At 41.2% G+C, this 27,981-nt stretch overlaps 2 protein-coding genes across 5 annotated transcripts in view; one reads left to right on the forward strand and one right to left on the reverse strand.

Annotated features, from left to right (window-relative positions):
- SLC4A1AP (solute carrier family 4 member 1 adaptor protein) overlaps positions 1-11,822 on the reverse strand; it is a 28,239-nt gene extending 16,417 nt beyond the window's left edge. Inside the window, exons 1-5 of the mRNA XM_019448862.2 lie at positions 11,084-11,822; positions 10,432-10,627; positions 7,964-8,086; positions 6,432-6,492; positions 5,961-6,100 (exon numbers count right to left, since the gene is read on the reverse strand). Of these exons, the coding sequence (XP_019304407.1) occupies positions 5,961-6,100; positions 6,432-6,492; positions 7,964-8,086; positions 10,432-10,627; positions 11,084-11,746 (1,183 nt within the window). The 5' untranslated portion in view covers positions 11,747-11,822. The remainder of the gene's footprint in view (positions 1-5,960; positions 6,101-6,431; positions 6,493-7,963; positions 8,087-10,431; positions 10,628-11,083) is intronic.
- A 223-nt stretch (positions 11,823-12,045) lies between these two features.
- On the forward strand, positions 12,046-25,193 carry SUPT7L (SPT7 like, STAGA complex subunit gamma). Of its 4 annotated transcripts, none has more exons than XM_019448875.2 (6): positions 12,046-12,343; positions 13,058-13,158; positions 13,789-14,395; positions 21,243-21,567; positions 22,818-23,055; positions 24,534-25,193. In XM_019448875.2, the coding sequence occupies exons 3-6, from the start codon at positions 13,983-13,985 to the stop codon at positions 24,794-24,796; spliced, it is 1,239 nt and encodes a 412-aa protein (XP_019304420.1). In that variant the 5' UTR covers positions 12,046-12,343; positions 13,058-13,158; positions 13,789-13,982; the 3' UTR covers positions 24,797-25,193. The 4 variants fall into 4 exon arrangements, with proteins under 4 accessions (XP_019304420.1, XP_019304428.1, XP_019304446.1 ...); XM_019448883.2 differs by having other exon boundaries at positions 12,046-12,318; XM_019448901.2 differs by lacking the exon at positions 13,058-13,158.
- The last annotated feature ends 2,788 nt before the right edge of the window (positions 25,194-27,981 follow it).

The following is a 27,981-nucleotide window of genomic DNA, read 5'->3' on the forward strand; positions in this document are numbered from 1 at the left end:
ATGGGAAGATGAGAAAGTACTGAGATGGACATAGCAATGGTTGCACAACAATGTGAATGTATTTAATACACTTCATGCTCACAATGGTGAATTTTATGATATGTATGTTTTACCACATTAAGAAAAATTAAACAAAGGGCTATTTAATGAACAAAAGGCTCTCAAAAATCAATGAGTAAAAAAGGAAAAAGATAAATGAGGAAAAGATCAATAATCTAAAAGAAAATTTGGGAAAGAATAATCAAAGCAGTTCACAGAAAAAGAAATACAATGGCCAAAACATTTTATAAGATGTTAATAATGCCCAATTTGGCAAGGGTACGGGGAAATGGACTCTCAAACAGCTGATGGGAATGTACATTGATACACAATCTTTTTTTTTTTTTTTATGTTTATTCATTTTTGAAAGACATAGACAGAGCACAAGCAGGGGTGGGGCGGAGAGAGAGGGGGACACAGAATCTGAAGCAGGCTCCAGGCTCTGAGCTGTCAGCACAGAGCCCGATGCGGGGCTCGAACTCACTAACCTCAAGATCATGACCTGAGCTGACGTCAGATGCTCAACCGACTGAGCCACCCAGGTGCCCTGTTACACAATCTTTTTGATGGTCAACCTCACAATATCTGTCAAATGCAATTGATCTAACAATTCTACTTATAGGAAATTATCCTATGGGTATCAATGCCCTGTTATTTGTAACAGTGAAAATCTGGAAAGCCCATCAATAGGGAACTATGTTAGCTATTACTTTTTTGTCCACCCTATGTCCACCCTATGCCATCTTACTCCTCTTGTTATGCTAAAAGTACCCCTTTTCTTCTAGAATACTCCTCCTCCATTCCATCTGGATTAGGGGTCATCATGTGACCAAAGCCAAATCAGTAAGAATCCTTCCCTCATATTTATATTTAGATACGTGCAAAAAAGGGCTCTCTTTCCAATGAGATTATGAAAGAGGGAAGATACAAATCTAAGCAGTGAGCAGCCAGCTCTTTTGCATGGGGTAAGAATCTGTCTGCAAAATAAAACCATATGCTCATGTGACAGACTCACACACATACACACACACAGCTTTTATGGTGTCCTGTGACACTGAGACTTCTGGTTTGATAGGACCAGAACTTAAGGTCCTAGTTCATACAGTTCCTCCTTCAATCCTGTAAGCAATTCTTCTCAACCTGGAGAAGAGATGGACAATAGTGGAGATGGAGCCAATAACTTTTCTCCCTAAGCTAGTCTGAATTGGGTTTCTATTATTTACAACCAAAACAGTCCTTATTAAAAAAACTTCATGATTTCCAGGTTAAGATGGTACACTGAACGTACATATGTAATTTCACTCTCTCCCCATATCCCACTAAAGCTGTGGTAAAGAAATCTGTTTTAAAAACATTAACCTACTGGGGCACCTGGCTGGCTTAGATGGCACAGCATGGGACTCTTGATCCTGGGGTTGTGAGTTTGGGTCCCATGTTAGGTACAGAGCTTACTTAAAAATAATTAAATAAACAAACAAATAAATAAACAAACAAACATTAATCTACAAAGACAGAACAGGAGAAGGAATAGCAATACCTAATTTTTGGAAATTATAAAACAGACAGACAAGTGGAAACTTAACTTAGCAGAACTAAAAAAGATGAATCCTAAAACAACAGTGGGGAAAGATGAGAACCAATCTGATGATACTGCAGAATCCTCAAAAGGATCTGGAACCGGGGATAGACAGTAGTGCTAAAATAAAAAGAACTGAGTAAAAGCTGGTTGAGAAAAAGATCCTCCTCCCTGACTACTTACCTCCTCATCCCCAGAAAAAAATCCAGAGGTTAATCCCTAGAAAGGGTAAGATAAAAAGTCTTTGCATTGTGGACTGCCCAGTTTATGTTCTATATTCTACATATTAAATATGTATTTATTTATTCTAAAAATAGTACTGTCCTGAAAATAGCTGAATTTTGAGAATCTGCCCAGCCATCTTCCAGCACTTAGCTCTAAGAATTTCAGGAAGGAAGAATTTCAGGAATTTCATGCAGGAAGTCAGAAGAGTACTCTCTGAGGAATCCCGCCAGCAGAAGAGGAAAAAACCTAACGATTCTTACATGAGGAGTTCCCCAACAAAAGGCCCACATTAATCTATAGTGTTACTCAAAGGTAATAAGCCCCACCTATATATTCCAAGCTGTCAATCACCTTTTTTGTCCCCAAATAAGAATCTACACCCAAGGACTACACAAAAACTGGGAAACACCTCTAACATGCAGGACCGAGACTACACAAAAAAGAAAAGGCAGAGATTAGCAGCAAGATGAGATACTTAAAATCCAGGAAACAACAATAGCATATTATATTTTAAAAATGAATACCCAAAGGACAAAAATGAGCCTTGGAAATTAAAATCTTGATTGCAAAATGTAAAGATAAGGCTGCACAAATCTCCCAGAAAGAATAAAAAGACATAGAGATAAAAAAAAAAGAGGGGCACCTGGGTGGCTTGGTCAGTTGAGTGTCCGACTTCGGCTCAGGTCATGATCTCACGGCCCGTGAGTTCGAGCCCCGCGTCGGGCTCTGTGCTGACCGCTCAGAGCCTGCAGCCTGTTTCAGATTCTGTGTCTCCCTCTCTCTCTGCCCCTCCCCTGTTCATGCTCTGTCTCTCTCTCTGGCTCAAAAACAAATAAACGTTGAAAAAAAAAAATTAAAAAAAAAAAAAAAAAGAAAGGAAAAAAAAAGATAAGAAACTTAAATGGTCAGTCTAAGATGTTCAATATCAAAACAACAAAATTCAAGAGAGAAAGAGAAAACAGAAGGATGAAATGATTAATGGCATAATTCCAGAAATGTTTCTAACTATCAAAGATTTCCAGATCAAAAGGACCCAACAAGTACCTAGAAAAATGGATGAAAATAGACCCACAGAAAGGTACATCATAGTTAAGTTTCAGAAGCTTGAGAACAAAGGGAAGCTCCTACAAACTCCTAGTGTGTGTGTAGGGGATGGGAAATGACATACACTAGATAAGGATTCTGAACCCGTTAGGACTGCAAGAGCAACACTGAATATAAGGTGGTAACGGTAACACCTTCAAAGCTGTGAAGGAAAATTATTTCCCATTTAGAATTCTATTCCTAGCCAAACAATTAACCAAGAGTAAAGCTAGAATAATTGTATTTTCAGAGTGGGGAATTTAATATAGTTTACCTGCTATACATCCTTTCTCAAGAATTCACTACATGTCCACCAAAATGAAAGAGTAGACCAAGAACAACGAAAGAAGTGAAATCCACTGGAGACTATCATCATCCATGACCTCTATTGTTGTACCAGCTTTTTAATCTGCAAAACTACAGAAAGATGTGCTCCACTAAAACAAGGGAATAAACCAAGAAACATGAGAATCTGGGAATCAAGAAACAGAAAATCCAACCCTGGAGAAAGACAAAGGAAATGTCAAGGATGACAGCAAAATGCGGTCCCAGATGACAGTGCTCCAGTAGGTTCAGAGAATAGTGAGCCCTGAAAGAACATTGCTCTTCAGGAGAAATGTTTCCAAAAAGATCAGAACTGATCAATTACTTGATGTGATTGACCATGTGGAAAAATACACTGAAAGGCTCTTGAAAGATGTGGAAAGAATGAACAGAGTTACAAAAAATACACACACATGAAAAACAAACAATTATTAACTTTAGGAAAAACAAAAAGAAAAAACTCCTCAGTTTAACTAACATTTGCATAAACATAATCGTGTAAATATTAAATACTAATTTAACAGAGTCAGTACATAATGTTTAAAATAAGTGATTCAGTTGCACCTGGGTGGCTCAGTTGGTTAAGTGTCCAACTCTTAGTTTTGGTTCAGGTCATGATCTCACGGTTAGTGGTCATGATCTCACAGTTAGTGGGTTTGAGTCCCACGTCTGGCTCCACGCTGACAGCAAGAAGCCTGCTTGGGATTCCCATTCTCTCTACTCCTCCCCTGCTTGCACACTCTCTCAAAATAAATAAACAAACTTATAAAAAGTTCAATCATAAAATAAAATATTCAAAATAAAACAGCATACTCTTCCTTTTGGGAAATACGGATATTTTTAAATGCCAGAAAAAATAATTAAAAGAGTTAAAAGCCTTCTAAGATTGAAGACTGGGGAGAGGCAGGGCAAGGAACAGGTATATTTTGCATAAACCTTTGGTAGTTTTTTGGGTTTTTTTAAATTTTTATTTATTTTGAGAAAGAGAGAGAAAGAACGTGAGTGTGGAAGGGCAGAGAGAGAAGGAAAGAGAATCTCAAGCAGGCTCCAGGCTATTAGTGCACAGCCTAATATGGGACTTGATCCCATGACCCTGGGATCATGACCTGAGCTGAAATCAAAAGTCAAATGATCAATTGATTGAACCACCCAGGTGCCCCAAGCCTTTGGTAGTTTTAAATAATACATAAGTTACTTTGCAATAATACAAACTAATTTTAGAATAAACACAAATATAACAGAAGCCTTTATTAATAAATGATGATGGGGCGCCTGGGTGGCTCAGTTGGTTAAGCGTCCGACTTCAGCTCACGTCATGATCTCATGGTCCGTGAGTTCGAGCCCTGCATCGGGCTCTGGGCTGATGGCTCAGAGCCTGGAGCCTGCTTCCGATTCTGTGTCTCCCTCTCTCTCTGCCCCTCCCCCGTTCATGCTCTGTCTCTCTCTGTCTCAAAAATAAATAAATGTTAAAAAAAATTTAAAAAATAAATAAATAAATAAAAATTAAAAAAAATAAATAAATGATGATATAGCCAGAAAGGCTTTTTATTTTTATTTATTTTTGAAGTTTATTTTTGAAAGAGAGAGAGAGAGAGAGGGAATGAGCACAAGGGAGCAGGTCAGAGAGAGATGGAGAGTGAGAGAGAATCCCAAGCAGGCTCCATGCTGTCAGTGCAGAGCCCGACATGGGGCTTGATCCCACAAAGAACCATGAGACCATGACCTGAGCCGAAATCAAGAGTCAGATGTTTAACTGACTAAGCCACCCAGGTGTCCCTGACAGGCTTTTAAAAATGAGATAAAGTTAATGCAATTATACAGACAATATCCATGATACATTCTTATATTAAAATTGTAAGTCATGAAAGAGTATAATATAAATAAATGCATTTGTGTATGAAGTTTGCTTTTTATTAAAGTATCTAGTTCCGAACACATATCTATACTCATAAAAAATTTCTAAGAAAATATGGCTTCTAAGGGGCGCCTGGGTGGCTCAGTCGGTTGAGTGTCTGACTTTGGCTCAGGTCATGATCTCGGTTCAGGAGTTAGAGCCCCGCGTCGGGCTCTGTGCTGACGGCTCAGAGCCTGGAGCCTGCTTCGGATTCTGTGTCTCCCTCTCTTTCTGCCTCTCCCCTGCTCATGCTCTGTCTCTGTCTCCAAAAAATAAATACGCGTTAAAAAAAAAAAATTTTTTTTTTTTTTTAAAAAGAAAATATGCCTTCCTTTGGGTACTGAGATATGGAATATTTTCTTTTCAGCTCATAGAATTTCACACAATTACATTTTCTCCCTAAAAAGTCATTTCGTGGGGCGCCTGGGTGGCTCAGTCAGTTAAGTGGCCGACTTCGGCTCAGATCATGATTTCACAGTCCGTGAGTTCAAGCCCCGTGTCAGGCTCTGTGCTGACAGCTCAGAGCCTGAAGCCTGTTTCAGATTCTGTGTCTCCCACTCTCTGACCCTCCCCCGTTCATGCTCTGTCTCTCTCTGTCTCAAAAATAAATAAACGTTAAAAAAAAATAAAAAAAAAATATTTCTCTCTGTCTCAAAAATAAACGTTAAAAAAAACAAAATTTTAAAAAAAAAGTCATTTTGTTGCCTTTTGTGTTAAATTCTTTCTTCCTTTCTTCTTTCTTTCTCTTTTTCTCTCCCTTTTTCTCTCTCTTTCCCTTCCTTCCTTCCTTCCAAAAACAAAGTGTTCCCATATACTCACCTGCCTCCTGCCGCAGCAACCCCAAAGTATCAAGGATTCGACAAGCCTCCAGTGAACACTGGATCATTGCTTCTTTTTTCTTTCCCGAATGAATGGCCTCAGCTACCAGTTGTTTTCCAGTTGAATCATCCACAGGTAATCTGTATTGGTTTGGAGTGAATCATAGCATAGTACTAAGCTCCAATTCTCATGAAAAAAACTAATATGCGGTGAAAATAGTCATTTCTTTTGACATGGCTTTTTAATCTCTCCATTCATTTTGTTATATCTTGCCAAGGTTGGACCTTAAATCTTTTCCTTATGCCTCTGACCCATCCCACCCCACCTGCCAATGATATATGTTATTAAACTATCAAGGCCCAAATTCAGGAGTAGCCTAAAAATAAGACTAAAGTTATTCTTTGGGTCTACTGTCTATTACCTAAAATTGGCCACTTTTCACAAAAGGACATTAATGAGAACAGAACATACCTCACCCTACAGAGCCAAGTGCTGTGCCCCTGTTCATCAAATTCATATTCTAATTCTTCTCCTGTGGGAGGAAGAAAGACAAAACAATTTTAACAGTATATGAAAATTACTAGTTAAGACAAAGGGAAAAGAGAGGAAAGGCTGATAAAAGAATATCAAGTTCCAGGGCACCTGGGTGGCTCAGTCAGTTTAAGTGTCTGACTCGATGTCAGCTCAGGTCATGATCCCGTGATTCATGAGACTGAGCCACACATCAGGCTCTGAGCTGTCCCTGCTTGGGATTCTCTCTCTCAAAATAAATAAACATTTTAAAAAAATAGAATATCAAGTTCCCATACCTCATTTAACACTAAATTTCAAAGCATTTCACTTCTCATTTCCAGGAATTATTATTTGATAATAAAATAAGGGGGAACTTGAAGCAAAGAAAAGCAAACTCAGACCAGAACAATCAGCTTGCCATAAATAGCTTTGTCCACTACATAGCAACTTTTACACTTATATTATAAGTGCAGATGTAAGTTGTCACTTTGGTTTGTAGAAGCACAAATATTGGGGTGCCTGGGTGGCTCAGTTGGCTAAGCATCTGACCTGAGCTCAGGTCATGATCTCACAGTTTGTGAGTTTGAGCCCCACATCAGGCTCTGTGCTGACAGCTCAGAGTCTGGAGCCTGCTTCGGATTCTGTCTTCCTCTCTCTCTACCCCTCCCCTGCTCATGTTTTGTCTCTGTCTCTCAAAAAAATGAATAAACATTTAAAAAAAATTTTTAGAAGCACAAATATCAAGAGCAGAATGCAACCAGTTCATATATATATTCACACACACACACACACACACACACACACACACACACGCACACACACACACACACACACACACACAGATGTTCTCTCAAAGCATTTCTACTGAAACAGTCCTCTATGGAAACACTCTTTAAATTATATAAGGTGAACATCCATGTTAAGAATTATAAAAGATGAGGGGCGCATGGGTGGCTCAATTTGTTAAGCTTCTGACTCTTGATCTCAGCTCAAGTCATGATCTTGTGGTTTGTGGGTTCAAGCCCCACATTGGGCTCTATGCTGATGGCATACAGCCAGCTTGGGATTCTGCGTCTCCTTCTCTCTGCCCCTCACCTGCCTGTGCGCACGCTCTTTCTCTCAAAATAAATAAATAAATAAATAAATATTAAAAAAAAAAAAAAAAAAAGAATTATAAAAGATCAGATGAAGTAGAAACAAAGAATTTTAATAAGTTAGGTCAATCTCCCCACCACCCAAGTCTAGGATCTTCTGAGAATAATGAGACCAGATGAGTCGGAAAAAAGTAGTCCCTTTTTTCCAAGATGGGAAGAAAGACTAACAAGATTTTTACTGTTTTCAAAATAAACCTGAAGCAACTGACCACAAGGGCAAGAACTGAGCAAGGAGAGCAGCAGATAAAACACAGCATTTCTAAGTACCTTGAAGATCTACAAGACAATGCTGCTGTGGAAACCTTTTACTGGCAGGGTCAGAATCTGTTTACATACCTTCTCGGTCAAAAAAACCTTGGAGAGCCTTTTTTGGATCCTTTATATAGAAGGCCTCCCTTTCCTGCTGAAACTCTAAGACAATGGGGTTCTCTTCAGCCTCATCCTCTACAGCATCTTCTCCTACAGGATACAGTAAAGAAAGAAAAGACAGACATAAGAAGAGACTATCCGAATGACACCCACTTTTCATTTGGCCTGCATGAAGACACAGTTATCAATGAAAAGAAAGGTGGGGGGTGGGGGACAAGGGGACATACAAAACCACCAATATAAATATCTTTAGGTTTCCTAAATCGTGTGACAAATTAAAACTTGTTTTCATGGCATCTTTTGTTTTTCCCCCATCACTATATCTCAAAAACAAAATTACCTACCACATTGTCCATGGGAAAAAATCTAAGCTTCTTGGCCTGGCGTTCCCATTCTCTATCACCTGGGTCTAATACTCTGTCTCCGATATAATTTCTTAATATTTACCATATCTGCCAGATGGACTGGCCTTCTCATTACCCCTTTAAAATCATCAATCCCTAGGGGCACCTGGGTGGCTCAGTCAGTTAAGAGTCCAGCTTTGGCTCAGGTCATGATCTCACAGCTTGTGAGTTTGAGCCCCACATCAGGCTCTGTGCTGACAGCTCAGAGCCTAGAACCTGCTTCGGATTCTGTCTCCATCTCTCTCTGCCCCTCCCCTGCTCATGCACTGCCACTGTCTCTGTCTCTCTCTCTCTCTCTCTCTCTCTCTCTCTCTCTCTCTCAAATATAAATAAACATTTAAAAATAATATGGGGCGCCTGGGTGGTTCAGTCAGTTAAGCGTCTGACTTCGGTTCAGGTCATGACCTCATGGCTTGTGAGTTCGAGCCCCGCGTCGGGCTCTGGGCTGATAGCTCAGAGCCTGGAGCCTGTTTCGGATTGTGTCTCCCTCTCTCTGCCCCTCCCCTGTTCACACTGTCTCTGTCTCTCTCAAAGATAAACATTAAAATAAATAAATAAATAAATAAATAAATAAATAAATGAATAAATAAATAAAATCATAAATCCCTACCCTGAATATTCGATATTCAGCTTCCTAAGTGCTAATTTTTCTTTCCTTCAAGTTCCAACTCAAGACCCGTCTGTTTGTAGACTTAAAAACTTTCCCGGGGAGCCTAGGTGGCTCAGTCGGTTAAGCATCCGACTTCGGCTCAGGTCATGATCTCACAGTTCGTGAGTTCGAGCCCCGCGTCGGGCTCTGTGCTGATGGCTCGGAGCCTGGAGCCTGTTTCAGATTCTGTGTCTCCCTTTCTCTCTGCCCCTCCCCTGCTCATGCTCTGTCTCTCTCTGTCTCAAAAATAAATAAAATAAATAAACATTAAAAAAAAAAAATTAAAAAAAAAAAAAACTTTCCCAAATTTTAAGTCAGTGTTGCTCAAAAGAAATATAATGAAAGCCATACATGAAAGTTTTCATTTTCTAGTAGCCACATTAAAAAGGAGCAACAAGTAAAATTATCATGTAATCAGTATAAAAATACTATGAATGTGGTATTTTATATTCTTGTTTCACACTAAGTCTTTGAAATCCAGTGAGTATTTTACATTTATAAAACAAGTCAGCTTGGACTAGCCATACTGTAAGTGTTCAATAACCACATGTGGGTAGTGGCTACAATACTGGACAGTGTGGGTCTAAGTCCTTAGTGATCACTCCCTTCTCTGAACCCTTACTCTAGCATACTTACGGTTTCTATAGCTTTTGTTTGGCACTTACAAAAGTAATTTCATAATATTTATCCAGTCTTCCCAACAACATATCAAGGCATTCTTTTTTTTATATTCCTAGCCCCTGAATACCCATTGTCCAAAATGTCTGGTATTATGGAAAGTTCAATTTATTCCTCTGGCTAAAGGATGAGGTTTCTCTGATTAGCTATTTCGCATTTCAGGGAATTTACACAAAGTACAAAAATTCGAAGGACTATCCTATATTGAACATTCCATGTTACTTGACTGAATATAGTTCCATCCTCTCCAATGATAATAGTCAAGGCCAGTACCATTTAAATGGTAAAAATAATAAATTAGTTGTAGGCTGAGGAAGAGTTTACAACAAGGGAGTGGACTGTAAAATGCATTAAAAGACTGGGCTCCTGGCTGGCTCAGTCCACAAAGCAGGCAACTCTTGATCTCTGGGTTGTAAGTTTGAGCCCCACTCTGAGTGTAGAGATTACTTAAAAGTAAAATCTTAAAAAAAAAAAAAAAGAAAAAAAGAAAGAAAAAAGAAAAGAAATCCATAGTGCCTGTAATTCACCTTTTTGACATCAGAAAAGTTAATGAATCTCTGTGGGTTTTGGCAGTCTTGTGTGCAAATTGTATTTGTCCCATCTATCTCAAAAAGTCATGAAAGGCATATGATAGAAAACAATTAAAGATACCACCAGTAATGAATTTAAAATATTAACCTCTGGCAGCAATCTTAATTTCTTACCCATTCCCCAGGTGCAGCCCATTTCATCATCTTGACTACTAGCATTTCTCTTCCTTTCATTGGCATCCATTTCTTCTTCCTCATCCGAGTCTTCTCCTAGCATCTTCTTCTCCAACATCATTTGTTGCTGCTTGCGCAATTCTTTCAATTGCGTTACTGTCAACTCGGATTCTGCCTCTCGGTCTTCCTCTGGTCCCTGATGAACCAAGAGAAAGAATTCTTTCAGAGTTCAGGATCGCTGAATTCATATCTCACTTTCAGAAATATGGCAATGTGGGGGCGCCTGGGTGGCTCAGTCGACTAGGCGTCCGACTTCCTCTCAGGTCATAACCTCTCAGTTCGTGGCTTCGGGTCCCGCGTGGGGCTGTGTGCTGACAGCTCGGAGCCTGGAGCCTGCTTCGGAGTCTGTGTCTCCCTCTCTCTATGCTCCTCCCCTGCTCAAGCTCTCGCTCTCTCGCAAAAATAAATAAACATTAAAGTAAAATAAAAGAAAAAAATACGGCAATGTGTACAGAGGCCTGGAAAGGGGCCAGATTCTCCCACTTTTGTAATCGCTTACTGGGAGAATCTCCTTCCTCCGCGAAAGCTTAAGGAGCTCTGGAACCCAGCCTGGTGCGCTCCGGAGATTTCAGTCCTAGGTTTCTCTACTTACCTGAAGAAGAAACAGCCGGGTGCTGCCTCCAAAGCGAAGAACATGCCCGACGTGGACGCGACAATAGGTGCGGGGTGGGATGCGGGTTTTGTTAAGAAAAGTGCCATGGGTGCTTCCCAGATCGTAAAGGTAGAAGCCAGGCCCGTGGCCGTCGCATTCTCCTTCGAGGCCCGACACCCTGTGCTGCAGCACGGCGTGGTACCGAGACACCGAAGGGTGCTCCAGGCACACGTCGCAGCTAGACAGCCTCCCGAAAAGGCAGTAGCTTGTCCCTTTCAAGCTCCAGGTGCCAAGGATGGTGCCGCTCTTCAGTGTCTCTAGGCTGTAGGGGGCCGTGGCGGGGCCGCCCCACGGCGGCTCTCGGTATGGGGGAGCCCGGGCCGGACCGCCAGGGGATGGAGCCGCCGTGGGCGGCCGCGGCTGCTCCTCCGGTGGACTCTTGGTGTCCCCGCTGTCCGGCCGCACTGGCGGGACGTCAGGCTCCACGGAATCGGGGTCTAGCAGCGCCGTGGGCCCTTCCTTCTTCACCTCCTCAGGGTCTGAAGGACTGGTGGCGGGGGCCCTGCCCCGCACAGCCGGGGGCACCGGCAGGGTTGGTTTCTTGAAATCGTCATTGAGCTCTTGCAAAGCCTGAGGCTCTGACTTAGAGGAGCTATCGGCCATCCTCAATCGGGTGCGGTCTCGGAATCTGTTCCTGGGAAACCTCCCCCTTCGGTCTCTAGGTTCCTCTCCACGCCTCGCTCTCCCAGCTCCCGGTGGCTTCTCTGAACCCCGATGGCGGATTTGTTCCTTCACCACCTGCCACGTTACGAAGAGATGAATATCAAGGGCAGGTCATAATAAGAAAAACAAAAACAAAAAACAAAAAACAAAACAGTAAAAGGCGGCCGAGGAGCTGTCAGCACGGGGACATCTTTAGAGGTTGCAACCGGATAGTAATGACTTCCTGTGGCACAGCCAGATTGAGCAGAAGCGCTTCCGGCAGCCTGGGACCACTAATCCAAAAGCCAGTCTTCCGGGCCTGGCGCGACCCTCGCCTCGGGCCTTTCCGAGTCGTATAGTCGCGCAGCCCAGCTCCTGCCAAGCGGCAGTGAATAGTGCCTCCGTCCAGGTCCAGACCTCCTCGTCTCCCGGCTGCTCCGGGCATCAGGAGACCCCAGGATCCTGTGATTGGCGCCTGTGCCTGCTGACCGTGACTGAGGAGCCCCGAGGGACCTGGACGTTCCTTGAGCTTGGTGCCTGTTCTTCGTCCTCTTTTCGGTGAAATTAAGGAACAGGGCGATTTTTTGTGTGTCCCCTCATTGATCCGTTTCTTTGTTCATTCTTTTGTTTGTTTTCCAAAACCAGTTATTGAGACTGCATAGTGTAGTGGTTAAGAGCCTGACTGTCCGGATTGTCTCCCTCGGTCATTTGTGATATTGGGAAAGACAGTGGGCCTTAGCTTCCACCTCTAAAAACTGAAGTAGTTGGGAAAACCGAATCAAACAATAAAGGCAAAGCCTGGCACATAGTAAGCGCTCACTAAATGCCGGGTATACTGTGTGCCAGACACGGTACAAAGATCATGGTTGTGGGAGATAGATGAGAGAATAAAATTGATTGAGATAAGTACTAGTTTAAATCCATGCCTAAATGCTGTGATGGAAACACCAGAAGTGCTGTGAGAATATAATAAAGGGAGATTTACTGGGGAGATGATGGGGAGTGGTAACTTAACCTATACTTAAGAATGAATAAAAGTCTGCCAAGAATGTGGTGGGTGGCAGGGCATTTCTGGCAGATCACAACTTAAAGGGTCAATTTGTGGAAATACATGGGATTCTCCAGAAACTGAGTAGCATGATATATGTTAGAACTAGGGTAATAATTTCCCTCTTTGTTATTCCACTGCACCAGGTCTGTGTCTCTAGAGCAGCCCTTTCTGCACATTTTTATATCAAAATAGTCTGTTTATATTTCTCTCCTTCACCTCAGGTCGGGGATCTGGCAGTGGTCTTTGTCTTCTTCCATAATGCGTGGCATTTGGTAAACATTTGTTCAACCTGAAGAGACATATGGGCAATGAATCTGGAAAGGTGTGTTGAAGTCAGATTGCAAATTTTGAGCAATGGTAGACCAAAGAATTCTGGCTGACTTTTTCCAATAGGTAATGAGAAGCCATTAGATCTGAGTTGTAATAAGAGTAAGTCTAGCAGCACTGGAGAATAGATTAGACACAAGGAGAGACTGGAGTAAGGGATGCCAATTAGGAGGCAGCAGAAATCACTCAGATTCTTCCCTATGTATGTCAGAAGTTCAATACCTAAAACCATTTAGACTACTGGTCAATAAATTTTTCCACCAGGATCCATTGAAATATTGCTCATGTTTTTGACATACACAGAATAAGAACCACCTCTTCCTATCTTTACTCCCTTTTCTCCTACTGATTCAGGACAGATGTGTCAAGATACTCTGAGAAATATTCCAGGTGTCATTTAAGTATCTTGCCTTGCAAATTGCTCAAGATTGGGCACGATGATAGTTCTAGTAATGAGTTAGTGGGGTGAGATGGAAAACACAGACACTAGAGCTCCCAATACTATTGCAGCTGTTAGTCTCCTAATGACCCAAATGCCACCTATGGCTCAGTCCAGTAGGAATTGTCATTGTGTGTGACTGTGGTGACTGGCATCTAACAGTTGTATCTCTCTTAATTTCTTCAGGGAGAACGTCTTTGGTCCTACAGCGTTGCTGACACTGACATATTCTAAGTCGTGTTGAACAGCCTACTTTTTATGTCAATAACTGGCCAGACTTCATATTTTTCTACTACAGAAGCCTATAAGAGATTTAAGATTTAAGAACACTGCTTTCGGTTATCACTACATTTAACGTGAAAGTTCTTTCTTATTCCAAAATGTTGAGATACTGGGGAGAGATACCAATCTCATCAAGCCAGACCAACAGGAGTTCCTTTGATTTGCTCCCACGGGAGTTCCGTCTTGTGGAAGTCCATGACCCACCCCTGCATCAACCCTCAGCCAATAAGCCCAAGCCCCCCACTATGCTGGACATCCCGTCAGAGCCATGCAGCCTCACCATCCATACCATTCAGCTGATCCAGCACAACCGACGTCTGCGAAACCTCATTGCCACAGCTCAGGCCCAGAGTCAGCAGCAGACAGAAGGTGTAAAGACTGAAGAGAATGAACCTCTTCCCTCTTGCCCTGGGTCACCTCCTCTTCCTGATGACCTCCTGCCTTTAGACTGTAAGAATCCCAATGCACCATTCCAGATTCGGCACAGTGATCCAGAGAGTGACTTTTATCGGTAAGACAAGGCTTTGCTCTATCTTACTTTTCTCAAAACATCTGCACAACACTGTTCAGCATGTAATAGCATTCCTGTGAAGAAACTGAGGATAAGAGTAATTGACATGGCCAAAGTTGCTCAGGTAATTAGTAGGAAGTCTAAGACTTGAACTGATCTTCAAATCCAGAATCTGTATCTTTTATTTATTTTTTTTTTAAGTTTATTTATTTATTTATTTTGAGAAAGACAGAGCACACGCAGGGGAGGAGCAGAGAGAGAATCCCAGGTAGGCTTCATGCAGTCAGTGTACAGAGCCTGACAACGGGGCTCGAATTCAAGAATTTGAGTTTAACCGACTGAGCCAAACAGCCTCCCCTGCATCTTTTATTTTTGAGGTAACAAATATTTATTGAGTGCTTATTCTATACCAGCCACTTTGCTAGGAGCAAGGAACTACCCCAGTATGTGAAAGAAACCATGGCCTCACAATCCACAGAGTGTAGTCTTTCTATTTCATTTAAAATGTATATTATGGATTTAGCTCAGTGTTTTAAAATTTAGGTTCATGGACTTATTCTCATATTCTCAGGAATCCATTAAGTTTTATGTAAGATGTTTAAATTGTGTACAGTTGACCCTTGAACAACACCGGTTTGAACTGTGCAGGCCCACTTACATGCGGATGTTTTTACAGAACAGTACTGTAGATGTATTTTCTCTTCCTTATGGTTTTCTTGGTAACATTTTCTTTTCTGTAGCTTACTTTATTGTAAGAACATAGTATATAATACATATACAAAATATGTGTCAATTGACTCTATGTTATCACTAAGGCTTCCAGTTAATAGCAGGCTATTAGTCATTGGGGTGCCTGGCTGGCCTAGTCAGAAGAGCACGTGACTCTTGATCTCAGGGTCGTGAGTTTGAACTCTGTGTTGGGTATAGAGATTACTAAAAAGAAGTTAATAAATAAATATAAAAAAAATAGTAAACCATTAATCATTAACTTTTGGGGGAGTCAAAGCTATATGCAGATTCTCTACTTCATGGCGGGGGCGGGGGGTTGGCACCCCTAACTCCCACATTGTTCATGGATCAACTGTATTTTCACTTTGATAACATCATTTAAGAAATAATATAAAAATGTTCTTGATCCTTGTTATTCAAAACCTGGGCGGAGACTAACAGCATCAACATCACCTGGGAGCTTGTTAGAAGTTCAGAATCTCAGGGCCTACATAGCCTGCTGAATCAGAATCTTCATTTTAACAAGATCTCCAGAAGATTCGTGTGTATATTTAAGTTTGAGAAGCCCTATTCCAAGACCTCTGAATGACTGCCTTATAACCTAATGCTACTACTAGGTTTCAGTGTGTAAGTTTGCATTTGGCGCGAAATAATTACTTTTTGTTTTCATTTTGAAGTTTGTCAGACCAAAGAAAAGTTTAAATGATAGTACAGGAGGGGCGCCTGGGTAGGTCAGTTGGTTAAGCATCCGACTTCGGCTTAGGTCATGATCTCATTGTTTGTGGGTTTGAACCCCACAGCAGACTCTGTGCTGACAGCTCAGAGCCTGGAGCCTGCTTCAGATTCTGTGTCTCCCTCTCCCTCTGCCCCTCCCCCACTCACACTCTGTCTCCCTCTCTCAAATATAAATAAACATGAAAAAAATTTTAAATAGTACAAAAAATGCCCAAGTACTCCTTACCAGGATTTACCAATTGTTAACATTTTGCTACATTTATTTTCTCTCACATATGTATAAGTGTGTATACACACATAAATATATATATAATATATACACATACACACTTTTTTTGTCAAATATTTTAAAGCTGCACATATCCCAATATTTTACCCCTTAATTCTTAAGCATTCTTTCACCTCTAAATTCTTCACCTTATCCTAAGAATAAGGAAAATTTCCTATGTGATTTCAATACTATTATCACACCAAAGTAAATGAACACTAAGTAAATAATATAAGCCCAGTTTAGATTACTCCAGTTCTCCAAAATACCTTTTGTAGATATATTTTTCCCTAATCCAGAACCTAACAAAGATTCATGCATTGCCTTTGGTTGTTTTTTTTTTTGTTTATTTTTTTATTTTTAAAAAAAATTATTTTTTCAACGTTTATTTATTTTTGAGAGAGAGAGACAGAGCACGAACAGGGGAGGGGCAGAGACAGAGGGAGACACAGAATCTGAAACAGGCTGCAGGCTCTGAGCTGTCAGCACAGAGCCCGAAGCGGGGCTCGAACTCACGGGCCGTGAGATCATGACCTGAGCCGAAGTCGGACGCTTAACCGACCAAGCCACCCAGGCGCCCCTGCCTTTGGTTGTTTAGTGTCTTTTAAACCAGAATAGCTTCCTCTTTAAAAAAAAAAAAAAAAAAGCAATTTAAATCTTTTTTAAGAGTTCAGGTCATTTAGAATATAGGATGTCCCACTCACTGGATTTGCTGATTATTACCTCGAGATTAGATTCAGGTTAAATATGTGTTTAGCCAAAAAAAAAAAAAAACCAACCCCATAAATAATACTGCATATTACTCATTGCATGTGCTTATTGATGATAATAGTTACTACTATTTTAATTGTCCCAAATTAATGAGAAAAGAACAGAAATAGGCTTAATAAGTAAGGGTTGCAGTTGGGCCAGATGGAGACCAGATGATGTCCTGGGGCACTGTATAATCGAAGGTTCTAAAGTCCTAGGAATAGTGAAAACTGCCATTACATGCATGGCACAAGAAAACTTGCTCTGTGGTGATCAGTACCCTATTGACATTTTGAAGGCAGTTTAGCTTTAACAAAATTATGTTGTTCATCATATTAAATTGATGCTGTTACTTATTTTTAACTTAATTTTTTTTTTTTTAATTTAGAGAGTGAGAGAGAGAGAGAGAGAGAGAGTAGGGGGGTGGGGCAAAGGGAGAGAAAGAGATAGAGAATCTCACACAGGCTCCACACTCAGCACAGAGCCTGATGCAGGACTCAATCCCCTGAGACCATGACCTGACCTGAAATCACGACTCGGATGTTCAACTGACTGAACCACTCAGGTGCCCGATGCTATTATTTAGAATTCTGTAGTTGTGTGTAAAACTTCTAATTTTTTTTTTCTTTTTCAAGTCTTTTTTTTTTTTAATTTTTAAATATTTATTTAGTTTTGAGAGAGAGACAGAGTATGAGCAGAGAGAGGCAGAGAGAGAGGGACACACAAAATCCGAAGTAGGATCAGGCTCCCAGCCCAGAGCCCAATGTGGGTCTTGAACTCACGAACCGTGAGATCATGACCTGAGCCAAAGTCAGACGCCTAACTGACTAAGCCACCCAGGTATCCCTCAAGTTTTTGTTTAAATTCCAGTTAGTTAACATACAGGGTAATATTAGTTTCAGGTGTAGGATTTAGTGATTCATCACTTACATACAACACCCCGTGCTCATCACAAGTGCCCTCCTTAATACCTATCACCCATTTAACCCATCCCCCTGCCCACCTCTCCTCCAGCAACCCTCAGTTTATTCTCTATAGTTAAGAGTCTGTTTTCCGGTTTGCATCTCTTTTTTTCCCCTATATTCATCTATATGTTTCGTAAATTCCACATATGAGTGAAATCATACGGTATTTGTGACCTCTTTCACTCAACATAATACTTTCTAGTACTATTCATGTCATTGCAAACAGCAAGATTTCATTTTTTATGGCTGAGAAATAGTCCACTATAGATATGTAATATATCTATATTATGTATGTATATAATACATGTATATCATGTGTATATATTTTATATATATATATATAAAATACATATATGTCTTCTTTATCCATTCCTCAGTCGATGGACATTTGGGCTCTTTCCATAATTTGGCTATTGTTGATAATTCTGCTATAAACATCAGGGTGCATGTATCCTTTTAACTCTTCAAATCAGTATTTTTGTATCCTTTGGGTAAATACCTAGTAGTGCAATTGCTAGGTCGTAGGGTAATTCTATTTTTAACTTACTGAGGAACCTCTATACTATCTTCCAAAACGGGCTGCACCAGTTTGCATTTCCATCAACAGTGTTCAGAGTGTTCCCTTTTCTCCATATCCTCGACAACATCTCTTGTTTTCTGTGTTGTTAATTTTAGCCATTCTGACAGGTGTGAGGTGATATCTCATTGTACTTTTGTATTTCCCTGATGATGACTGACATCGAGCATCTTTTCATGTGTCTGTTAGCCGTCTGTATGTCTTCTTGGGAAAAATGTCTATTCATGTCCTCTGCCGATTTTTAACTGGATTGTTTGGTTTTGGGTGTTGAGTTTTATAAGTTCTTTATATAGATTTTGGATGGATACTAACCCTTTATCAGATGTCATTTGCAAATATGCAATATTCTGAAATATTCTCCCATTCTGAAGGTTGCCTTTTAGTTTTGTTGTTTCTTGTTGTTGTGCAGCAGCTTTTTATCTTGATGAAGTCCCAATAGTTTATTTTTGCTTTTGTTTCTTTGCCTCAGGAGATGTATCTAGTAAGAAGTTGCTACGGCCAATGTCAAAGATGTTATACTGCCTGTGTTCTCCTCTAGGATTTTGATGGTTTCCTGTCTCACAGTTAGGTCTTTTCATCCACTTTGAATTTATTTTTGTATATGGTGTAAGAAAGTGGTCCAGTTTTCCCAACACCATTCGTTGAAGACACTGTCTTTTTTTCCATTGGATATTCTTTCATGTTTTGTCAAAGATTCGTTGACCATCTAGTTGTGGATCCATTTCTGGGTTTTCTGTTCAGTTCCATTGATCTCTGTTTCCATTTTTGTGCCAGTACCATACTGTCTTCATCACTACATCTTTGTAATATAACTTGAAGTCTGGAATTGTGATCCTCTGGCTTGGCTTGGCTTTTCTTTTTGAAGATTGCTTTGGCTATTGAGGATCTTTTTTAGGATTTTAGAATTATTTTGTTCTAGCTCTGTGAAAAATGCTGGTGGTATTTTGATAGGGATTGCATTAAATGTGTAGTTTGCTTAGCGTAGTATAGGCATTTTAATAATATTTGTTCTTCCAATCTCAAACTTCTGATTTTAATTGTTAGGAAGAGCTGTAACCATCAGAAGCTTATAACTAGTTTGTTTTATACATACTTAAGAAACTGTTTAACAGAAATAATTTGCATCAGCTATGGGGGTGCTAAAAAAATTATTGTCCTTTGAAATAAGTCCATGCATTACTCAAATAAAGCAATACTGGTTTAGCTATTTATTAGGTACTTCTGAGCCTTTAGCTTTTGGCCTAGGGAGCCTGGCCATGGGAAATGATGGTGGAAATAGTAAATGAAAAGTTATTTCGCAGTTGGTTTTATTTTCCAGCTATTATGTGGGTTGCAGTAGTTGCTTCTGAGCAGATGATAGTAAAGTGGGTGGATAGCTCCTCAAGCCCCCTTGTACAGCACATGGGGACACATGCCAAGTATGTACCTTATTTTATCCATTTACTTCCTTTGTCAGAGGGAGACAGAAGATAGGAATTTTATATTTTTCTAAGTAATTAGAAGTTTGCTAGAAGTTATTTTTAGGAGACCAGGCAGCTTTTTTAAGTTGTTTTTTTTTTTTTTTCTTTTCAGATTAAGATCTCTACAGGGGTGCCTGGGTGGCTCAGTGGGTGAAGCATCCGACCCTGGATTTTGACTCAGGTCATGATCCTAGAGTCGTGGGATCGAGCCCCGCATCAGGCTCCATGCTAAGTGTGTAGGCTGCTTGGTATTCTCTCTTTCTCCCCCTGCCCTTCTCCCTCACTCGTGCTCTCTCTCTCGCTCTCTCTCTGGCTCTCTCTCTCAGACAATTACTTAATTTAATTTAATTTAAAAAAAGATTTCTACAGCAGTGATTAGGACAAAATGGTGTATTATGAAGAACATATTATATATGCTGCCAAAGCAAGCACAGTATTATGAAGAACATAGGCTCTGAAGTTAGAAGCTCAACCTCTTTTTTTTTTTTTTTTTTTTTTTTCAACGTTTTTTATTTATTTTTGGGACAGAGAGAGACAGAGCATGAACGGGGGAGGGGCAGAGAGAGAGGGAGACACAGAATGGGAAACAGGCTCCAGGCTCCGAGCCATCAGCCCGGAGCCCGACGCGGGGCTCGAACTCACGGACCGCAAGATCGTGACCTGGCTGAAGTCGGACGCTTAACCGACTGCGCCACCCAGGCGCCCCTAGAAGCTCAACCTCTTGATAATACCTGTACAACTTCTGGCAGGTCAGCCCCTCTGAACCTCAATTTCCTCACCTGTCAAATGGGAATAATAGGGACCCTACCCATTTCTTTACACAGGGTAGGATAAAAATGCTTTGGAGACTGTATGTATTTTAAATTGTTTTTATAAAATTGAGTTGCTTTCCCAGTTTCACAAATGGTCTATTTTAGTTGTAGAAGAATCTCCTAATTGGGACTGTGAATTTCTGAAAGTCCATTTATCACCCAGCATATGAGGAAACTATGTTGTGGGGAAATAACTAGAGCACCACTGAGCAGTATCTCAGCTCTAGTGTTAAATTTTATTATCTCCTACAAATGATCAATATCAGGATGGTAAAAGGAAGCTTCCTATTTACCTGACACTCTTTTATATTGTTTGTTATAGACATGTATTGCCTATTAAAGCTTTGTGTACTTGGAGGAGCTCAGAGATGACTGTGAGTTGTTGAGACCTGCGCTGGCCGCAGCAAGATGAAACTGGGCTCTGTAATCTGCATAGAATCCCCTAGAAAGCTGGGCCAGCGGCTTGACCGAAATTATAAAACTCCTAGGGAAACAGGACAGGTGACCCCTGTGCGAGAGCACTGATAACATTGCCATGTGTCCCCTTTCAGTGGGAAGGGGGAACCTGTGACGGAACTCAGCTGGCACTCCTGTCGGCAGCTCCTTTACCAGGCAGTGGCCACAATCCTGGCCCACGCAGGCTTTGAGTGTGCTAATGAAAGTGTCCTGGAGACCCTCACTGATGTGGCACACGAGTACTGCCTTAAATTCACCAAGTTGCTGCGCTTCGCTGTGGATCGGGAGGCCCGGCTGGGGCAGACTCCTTTCCCTGACGTTATGGAGCAAGTATTCCATGAAGTGGGCATTGGCAGCGTGCTCTCCCTCCAGAAGTTCTGGCAGCACCGCATCAAGGACTATCACAGTTACATGCTACAGGTGAGGTGACCCCATGAGAAGTGGGTAAAAGTGTATAATGTAGGGGTGTTAGCAGGATCCCACAACACTTACCCTAGAGAGCAGGGTACAGGGTCTTGGAACAGAGTGGACTTGACATGCTCTCCTCCTGGCCCTGGCTGTGTTCCATCGGCCTCATCGCTGACCTGGCCAGACACAGGGGCCTTCTTTAGCCAATGAGTGGCTCCATTTATTGATCACACTTCCTCTGGAAGAAATTATACACGGGTATGTAGAGTCTGAGAGAATGTGGTTAGCATGCTCTATTCATCAGATATTTATTGAGTCCTATTTTGAGTCAGGCACTGTGGGATACAACAGTGAACAAGTTCTTTCAGCTTGTATTCTTGAGAGGGAAACAAAAACAAGTAAATAAATAATGATCAAAACAATTTCAGCTGGCATTAAGTGCTGTGGAAAAACAGAACCAAACAGAATGAGATGATACTGCCCAAGGGTGGAAGAGGGGGCAGAGATACCATTTTGGGTTAGAACCAGAAATACCTAATCTCTTTAATCTATGTGGCCTTAAGTCATTTGTTCACTGTTTTGTTTTTCCCAAATCTAAAATATGATAAGGACTTTTTTTTTTTTTTTTCAACGTTTTTTATTTATTTTTGGGACAGAGAGAGACAGAGCATGAATGGGGGAGGGGCAGAGAGAGAGGGAGACACAGAATCGGAAACAGGCTCCAGGCTCCGAGCCATCGGCCCAGAGCCTGATGCGGGGCTCGAACTCACGGACCGCGCGAGATCGTGACCTGGCTGAAGTCGGACGCTTAACCGACTGCGCCACCCAGGCGCCCCTGATAAGGACTTTTTAACACCCAACAAAAAAGTCTTTGCTAAGCGATTCAGATTTCCTACACCATTCATTATCCACCTAGGGTGCATATGTCAACAGTTTTTACAGACAAAAATATAATCTTTTGTCCCCATTCTGATTTATCTCTAACAAAACCTCTTTTGCCTTTGTGTAGCTTAATTAATGACACACAAAGTCTCTGCAAACAACTTTTCTTTACATGTCTCTGTCATTTACAAATGCAAACTCAACACCTTACACAAATTCCTTCCATGTGTCAACTATGCTCAAAAAAAAAAAAAAAAGAAAAAGAAAAAAATTTCCTTCCATCGGCAGTGGTTGCTTTATTCATATTCACATGATGTTGTTTTTTCCACGGGATGCCACAAGCTGACTATCCACCAAAAATGACTCTTGCTTGCCAACAGATTAGTAAGCAACTATCTGAGGAGTATGAAAAGATTGTCAATCCTGAGAAGGCCACAGAGGACACTAAACCTGTAAAGATCAAGGAAGAACCTGTAAGTGACATCACCTTCCCCGTCAGTGAGGAGCTGGAGGCTGACCTTACTTCTGGAGACCAGTCACTGCCCATGGGAGTCCTCGGGGCTCAGAGTGAGCGTTTCCCATCTAACCTGGAGGTCGAGGCTTCGCCACAGGCTTCAAGTAAGAGAAATCAACCGACTCTGATTCTGGGAGATCTGCCAATCTCAGCACTCTGCATTTTGGAATCAAACTCTGGAGATGAGAGGGAAAAAAAGTGTGGGTGGCAGGAGATTGGAAAGTCTAAAAACAAATACAGCCTCATTGATCTAGTGATACCAACATTCTTTTCTTTGTAATCAGTGAAGGGAGGACTAACACAACTGTACAGGCATTATTTAAAATCATTCCAAGTTAGGATATAGATTCAGTATGTGTTATCCTATTGATTGCCAGAGTTAATTTAGCTGACCCATATGGGTGGGCAGATGCCCCCTTTATCACTTAATATGCTGTACTGTTTTTTCCTGATGCTTCTACTCATTAGACAACTTCCAGATTAAATAGAGGAATGTTAATTGCTCAAGGCTGTTTGAATAGTTGGGCTTCCTTGCTAGAGTGCTCCCAATAAATTGTAGCTGAAAGGGATTGAAATAGGGCTATCCAGTTAGAGGTGCCTGCTTCTTCTTCCAGACTCTGTGATCACCTTAGGAACCAGGATAAGCAATTCTTAAGTTAGGTAGATTGCAAATTAGTCGAGATACTCAGTGTTGTTGTTTTTTTTTTACAAATATAAATGGCCATTTCATCAATGCACAAATCCTAGACAGAATTAGGCCACATCGTTTTAAGTGTTGAGCAGAGAACTTTTCACCATGGAAGAAGTAATAACCACAAACAGTTGCTAGAACACAGACAGGAGGGCCGAAGAGAAATTGTTGCAGACTTAGGAACCATGTCTCTTTTCAGCATTCTGGGAACTGCTGCCAGCATTTTGTAGTGATCATTAAGTTCATAATATGAGAGAGGACCAGGGACTCAAAAGGCAGGAAAATAGGACAGCTTTATAGAAGGAAGGAAAGAAACAATACCTGAACAAGAAACCATGGTTGTTGCCTGCCTTTGGGCCATGAGACAGGGAATCTTTGTACCTGTGTAGTTTTACTTCCCTGGTTTAGGGAAAATGGGAGGGTGGGTGAGGTGGGGTAGTTTTACTTCCCTGGTTTAGGGAAAATGGGAGGGTGGGTGAGGTGGGGTAAAGGAGAGTAGAGGAAGTGGAAAGGAAAATATTCAGAATTGGTAGTTTGTTTTTTCATTTTTATTTTTGAGAGAGAGAGAGAGAGAGAGAGAGCTAGAAGGTGATTGGGGAGGGATAGAGAGAGGGAGAGAGAGAATCCTAAGCAGGCTCAATGTGGGGCTCGAACCCACAAATCATGAGATCATGACCTGAGCCAAAATTAAGAGTCAGCCACTTAACTGACTAAGCCACCACCCAGGCACCCCTGGAGCTGGTAGCTTTTTGAACAGAAGATAACAACCATATTCTCCAGCCAGGCAGAATCAGAGTAAAAACTGAGCTTAAAGGCTGCCCTGGGTAAAATACTTGTTTTGCTGTGTTCCAGCCTTGGCTTACTACTAGTTGTGTGTTCTTCCATTGCTAGGCACGGAGGTAAATGCTTCCCCTCTTTGGAATCTGGCCCATGTGAAAATGGAGCCTCAAGAGAGTGAAGAAGGCAACGTCTCTGGGCATGGTGTGCTGGGCAGTGATGTCTTCGAGGAGCCCATGTCCGGGATGAGTGAAGCTGGAATCCCCCAGAGCCCCGATGACTCAGACAGCAGCTATGGTTCCCACTCCACTGATAGCCTCATGGGGTCCTCCCCTGTTTTCAACCAGCGTTGCAAGAAGAGGATGAGGAAAATATAAAAGGAAAAGGGGAGATGTTCTGTCCAGATCCATAAGACCCAACAGAAAACCTTGATGTATTCAAATATTTCCATAAAAGGTGATTTGACTCTTACTCTCAACCACAGAGCAATTTCTGGATTTCAGTGGAGATGGATTTAACGAAACAAGTTTGCATTTTACTTTTACATCCAGTTTTGTAGTTTTCCACAACGAAGCCATCTTTTACAGACCGTTCATGACACTGGGATGATAATCAGGAGACAGAGCACTGTCCCGGTCATCCTTACCATTGCACAGCAAAGAAGTACATACTGGTTGGCCCTGTACTGCACGGATATTGTACAGATTGAGATTGTTATCAGACCTCCAAGCTGTGCTTGCAAAGACTCACAAGTAAATATATGCTGATATATCAGTTTTTTCACTGAACTTGCTTCACTTTGGGGTCGAATCACTGGGAACCCGGTACTAAAACCTAACAGAAAATAGCTAATCCCCTTTTTAGTGGTCTTTTTTGAACAGTTTTTGCTGCCCATGAGGTCTCCTGAACCCAGGGGTGTGTGGTGCTTCTTTGGCAGCCGTGTTTCATCCACATTGCTTTTTTTTTTTTCCTTTAGGGAAAAAAAAATTTTTAACATTTATTTATTATTGAGAGACAGAGAAAGATAGAGCATGAGTATGGAAGGGGCAGAGAGAGGGAGAGACACAGAATCCGAAGCAGGCTCCAGGCTCCAAGCTGTCAGCACAGAGCCCAACACAGGGCTCGAACTCACAAACCACAAGATCATGACCCAACCCAAAGCCAGATGCTCAACCGACTGAGCCACCCAGGTACCCCTCCTTTTTCCTTTTAATCTCTGCCCCCAAAATGGGGCTCGAACTCACGACCCCAAGATCACGGGTCGCATGCTCTACCAAAAGCAGGCACCCTTCTCCTTCTTTAGACTTACTCCATCTACCCTCATCCTTTTTTTGTCATTTTCTCATTTCCATGCAGCTTTTAAAAATATTTCACCATGTACTTTTCAGTTGTTTTCTTATCTTTACTGGGAATGAAGTAAACATGACCTGTCCAAGGACAGACTTGCACGGATTCCATTTGTTGCATCTACTTGGCCATCAGAGGACAGCAGTCCTTCCTTTGCCAGAATTCCACATCTGCATTGTGTTGCTACTGGACGGGCAGCCTCCAAAATAACAATAGTATACACATCTTTCTCCTTTACATCATGTCCTCAACTTTACATTATTACTCACCCATCACAGTATTGCCCTGCCTGGCATCTAAAAGTCTCAGTATTTATTAAGGGAATGATTACCACTGGAATAATTAGGAGTAATTGGCAAATGTGTGGTTTTTGCCTTGGTAATGGGTGCTGGTATGTTAAATCCTGCTGAAATTTGTTTTTTGGGTACAGTCTTTTGAAATTTACCACACTCTTTTAATAGGGACCAAAATCAAGGCATGGCTTTAATTAGTACATTATTGAATGCCTTAAATGTCCCAGGTGCTGAGAATAAAAATGAATGCAACAGCAGTAAAATGAGGTTATAAACTATCAGGTAACTTACAAATTTGCTAACTGTACAACCCTTAGCATGCTTATCTAAACTCCTATTCCAGACTCAGTTACCTTCACTTTCCCCTATTTATGAAAGTAGACATCAAGCAGTTTCCATAAAGTAGCCATCTAGTATTTAATCCATTCAATTAGCAAGCATTTATTGAGCAACTGTTATGTACTGGTTCCTGTGCAAGAGATACAGAGATGAGTAAGACTGTGTCCCTGTCCTTATGGAGCTTTCAGTCAAGTTATTTTTTAAAGAAGTACTCAAAGGCACGAAGCAGAAAAACCAAATATATTCAGTTTGCTTTGTAAATGTTTTCCTCTTGAACAGGTTCAAAAATTTTTTTTAACATTTTATTTTTTACATTCATCATGCCACGAATTCATAGGGAATGGGCTCCAGCAGCTCATGCTTCTTTCCATTGGTTCAAAGTGTACTTCTCTGGGTGGGGCAGGCTGGCACTTCAGCTGAATCCAAATACCTTTTTCTTTGGCTTCCTTCTTTTCCTGATCATTTTCCTTCGCACGTTTCAGGAAGCTCTCTGAAGAATTAATATGTACAATCCCCTTTCGCAAGAACCTTGCCCTTGTTTACAACAATGGCAGCAGCATACTGGGCAACACTGTAGACTTTTCCAGTTTTGCCATGCTAAAATTTGTGGGGCGTTCCTTTTTGAATAGTGCCTATTCCCTTGAGGTCCACAATATCACCTTTCTTATAGATTTGCATGTTATGTGGCCAAAGAACAACTCCATGCTTTCTAAAAGGCCTAGAGAACATATGGCAGGTACCACTCCTCTTTCCCTTTGTGTTGGTCATTTTGAAAATTACTGGAAGATGGCAGTTCTGCTATGTTCAAATTATAGACCTATATAGGTCTATACTCTATAGGTATAGAATACTGAAATTGATACTTAATGGCAAAATAAAATATTTTTACTTTTAGAACGTTTAAATTGGAGAATAAGCACCAGATGGTCAAGGTTAGGGTACTCTTAATAAAGCAGGTCATTTTGTGGATACCTGAGATTTTCCTGGCCTAGAACTGTCATAGGCTATTTGAGTTAGAGCAGTGGTTCTCAAACTTAAATGCATGGGAATCCCCTGGAGGACTTATTAAAACAGATTTCTGGGTCCCACCCCCACAGTTTCTGATTGAGGTCTTGAGTGTTGTATTTCTAACAATTTCCCAGGTAATGCTGATGCTTCTGGTCCACTGGCCACACTTGAGAACCACTAAATCAGAATGCAGATTAGGCAGGGATAAAATTCCTTAAAGGAAATGCACTATGTTTTATATTAATAGGAAGAATGTGCAAGCAGGGCAAAACTTACCATGGCTACTATGTATGGAATGTGCACCTGACCCAAATCCATGGCCTTTGATGAAATCACCAAGGATACTTTAAGTTTAAAGTACAATACAGGGGCACCTGGGTGGCTCAGCTGGTTAAGAGTCCTACTCTTGATCTCAGTTCAGGTCTTAATCTCTGGGTTGGGAGTTCAAGCCTCGCACTGGGCTCCATGCTGTGCATGAAACCTACTTTAAAAATATATAAATTTTAAAAATAAAGTACAATACAAACAGCCTGGCTCTGTACCTGGTTACTAGGTATGTATACACAGGAGGCTTT

Source organism: Panthera pardus, unplaced genomic scaffold (genome assembly GCF_024362965.1).
Source record: "Panthera pardus isolate Hobbes unplaced genomic scaffold, ASM2436296v1 HiC_scaffold_26, whole genome shotgun sequence".
NCBI classification, from domain to species: domain Eukaryota; kingdom Metazoa; phylum Chordata; class Mammalia; order Carnivora; family Felidae; genus Panthera; species Panthera pardus.

Bases quoted from the DNA above. Each gene is read 5' to 3' on its own strand.
- SUPT7L (XM_019448875.2), top strand. From the start codon at position 13,983: ATGTTGAGATACTGGGGAGAGATACCAATCTCATCAAGCCAGACCAAC. The intron at 21,568-22,817 runs GTGAGGTGACCC...GCTTGCCAACAG, and splicing joins ATCACAGTTACATGCTACAG to ATTAGTAAGCAACTATCTGA. The intron at 23,056-24,533 runs GTAAGAGAAATC...TTCCATTGCTAG, and splicing joins GGCTTCGCCACAGGCTTCAA to GCACGGAGGTAAATGCTTCC.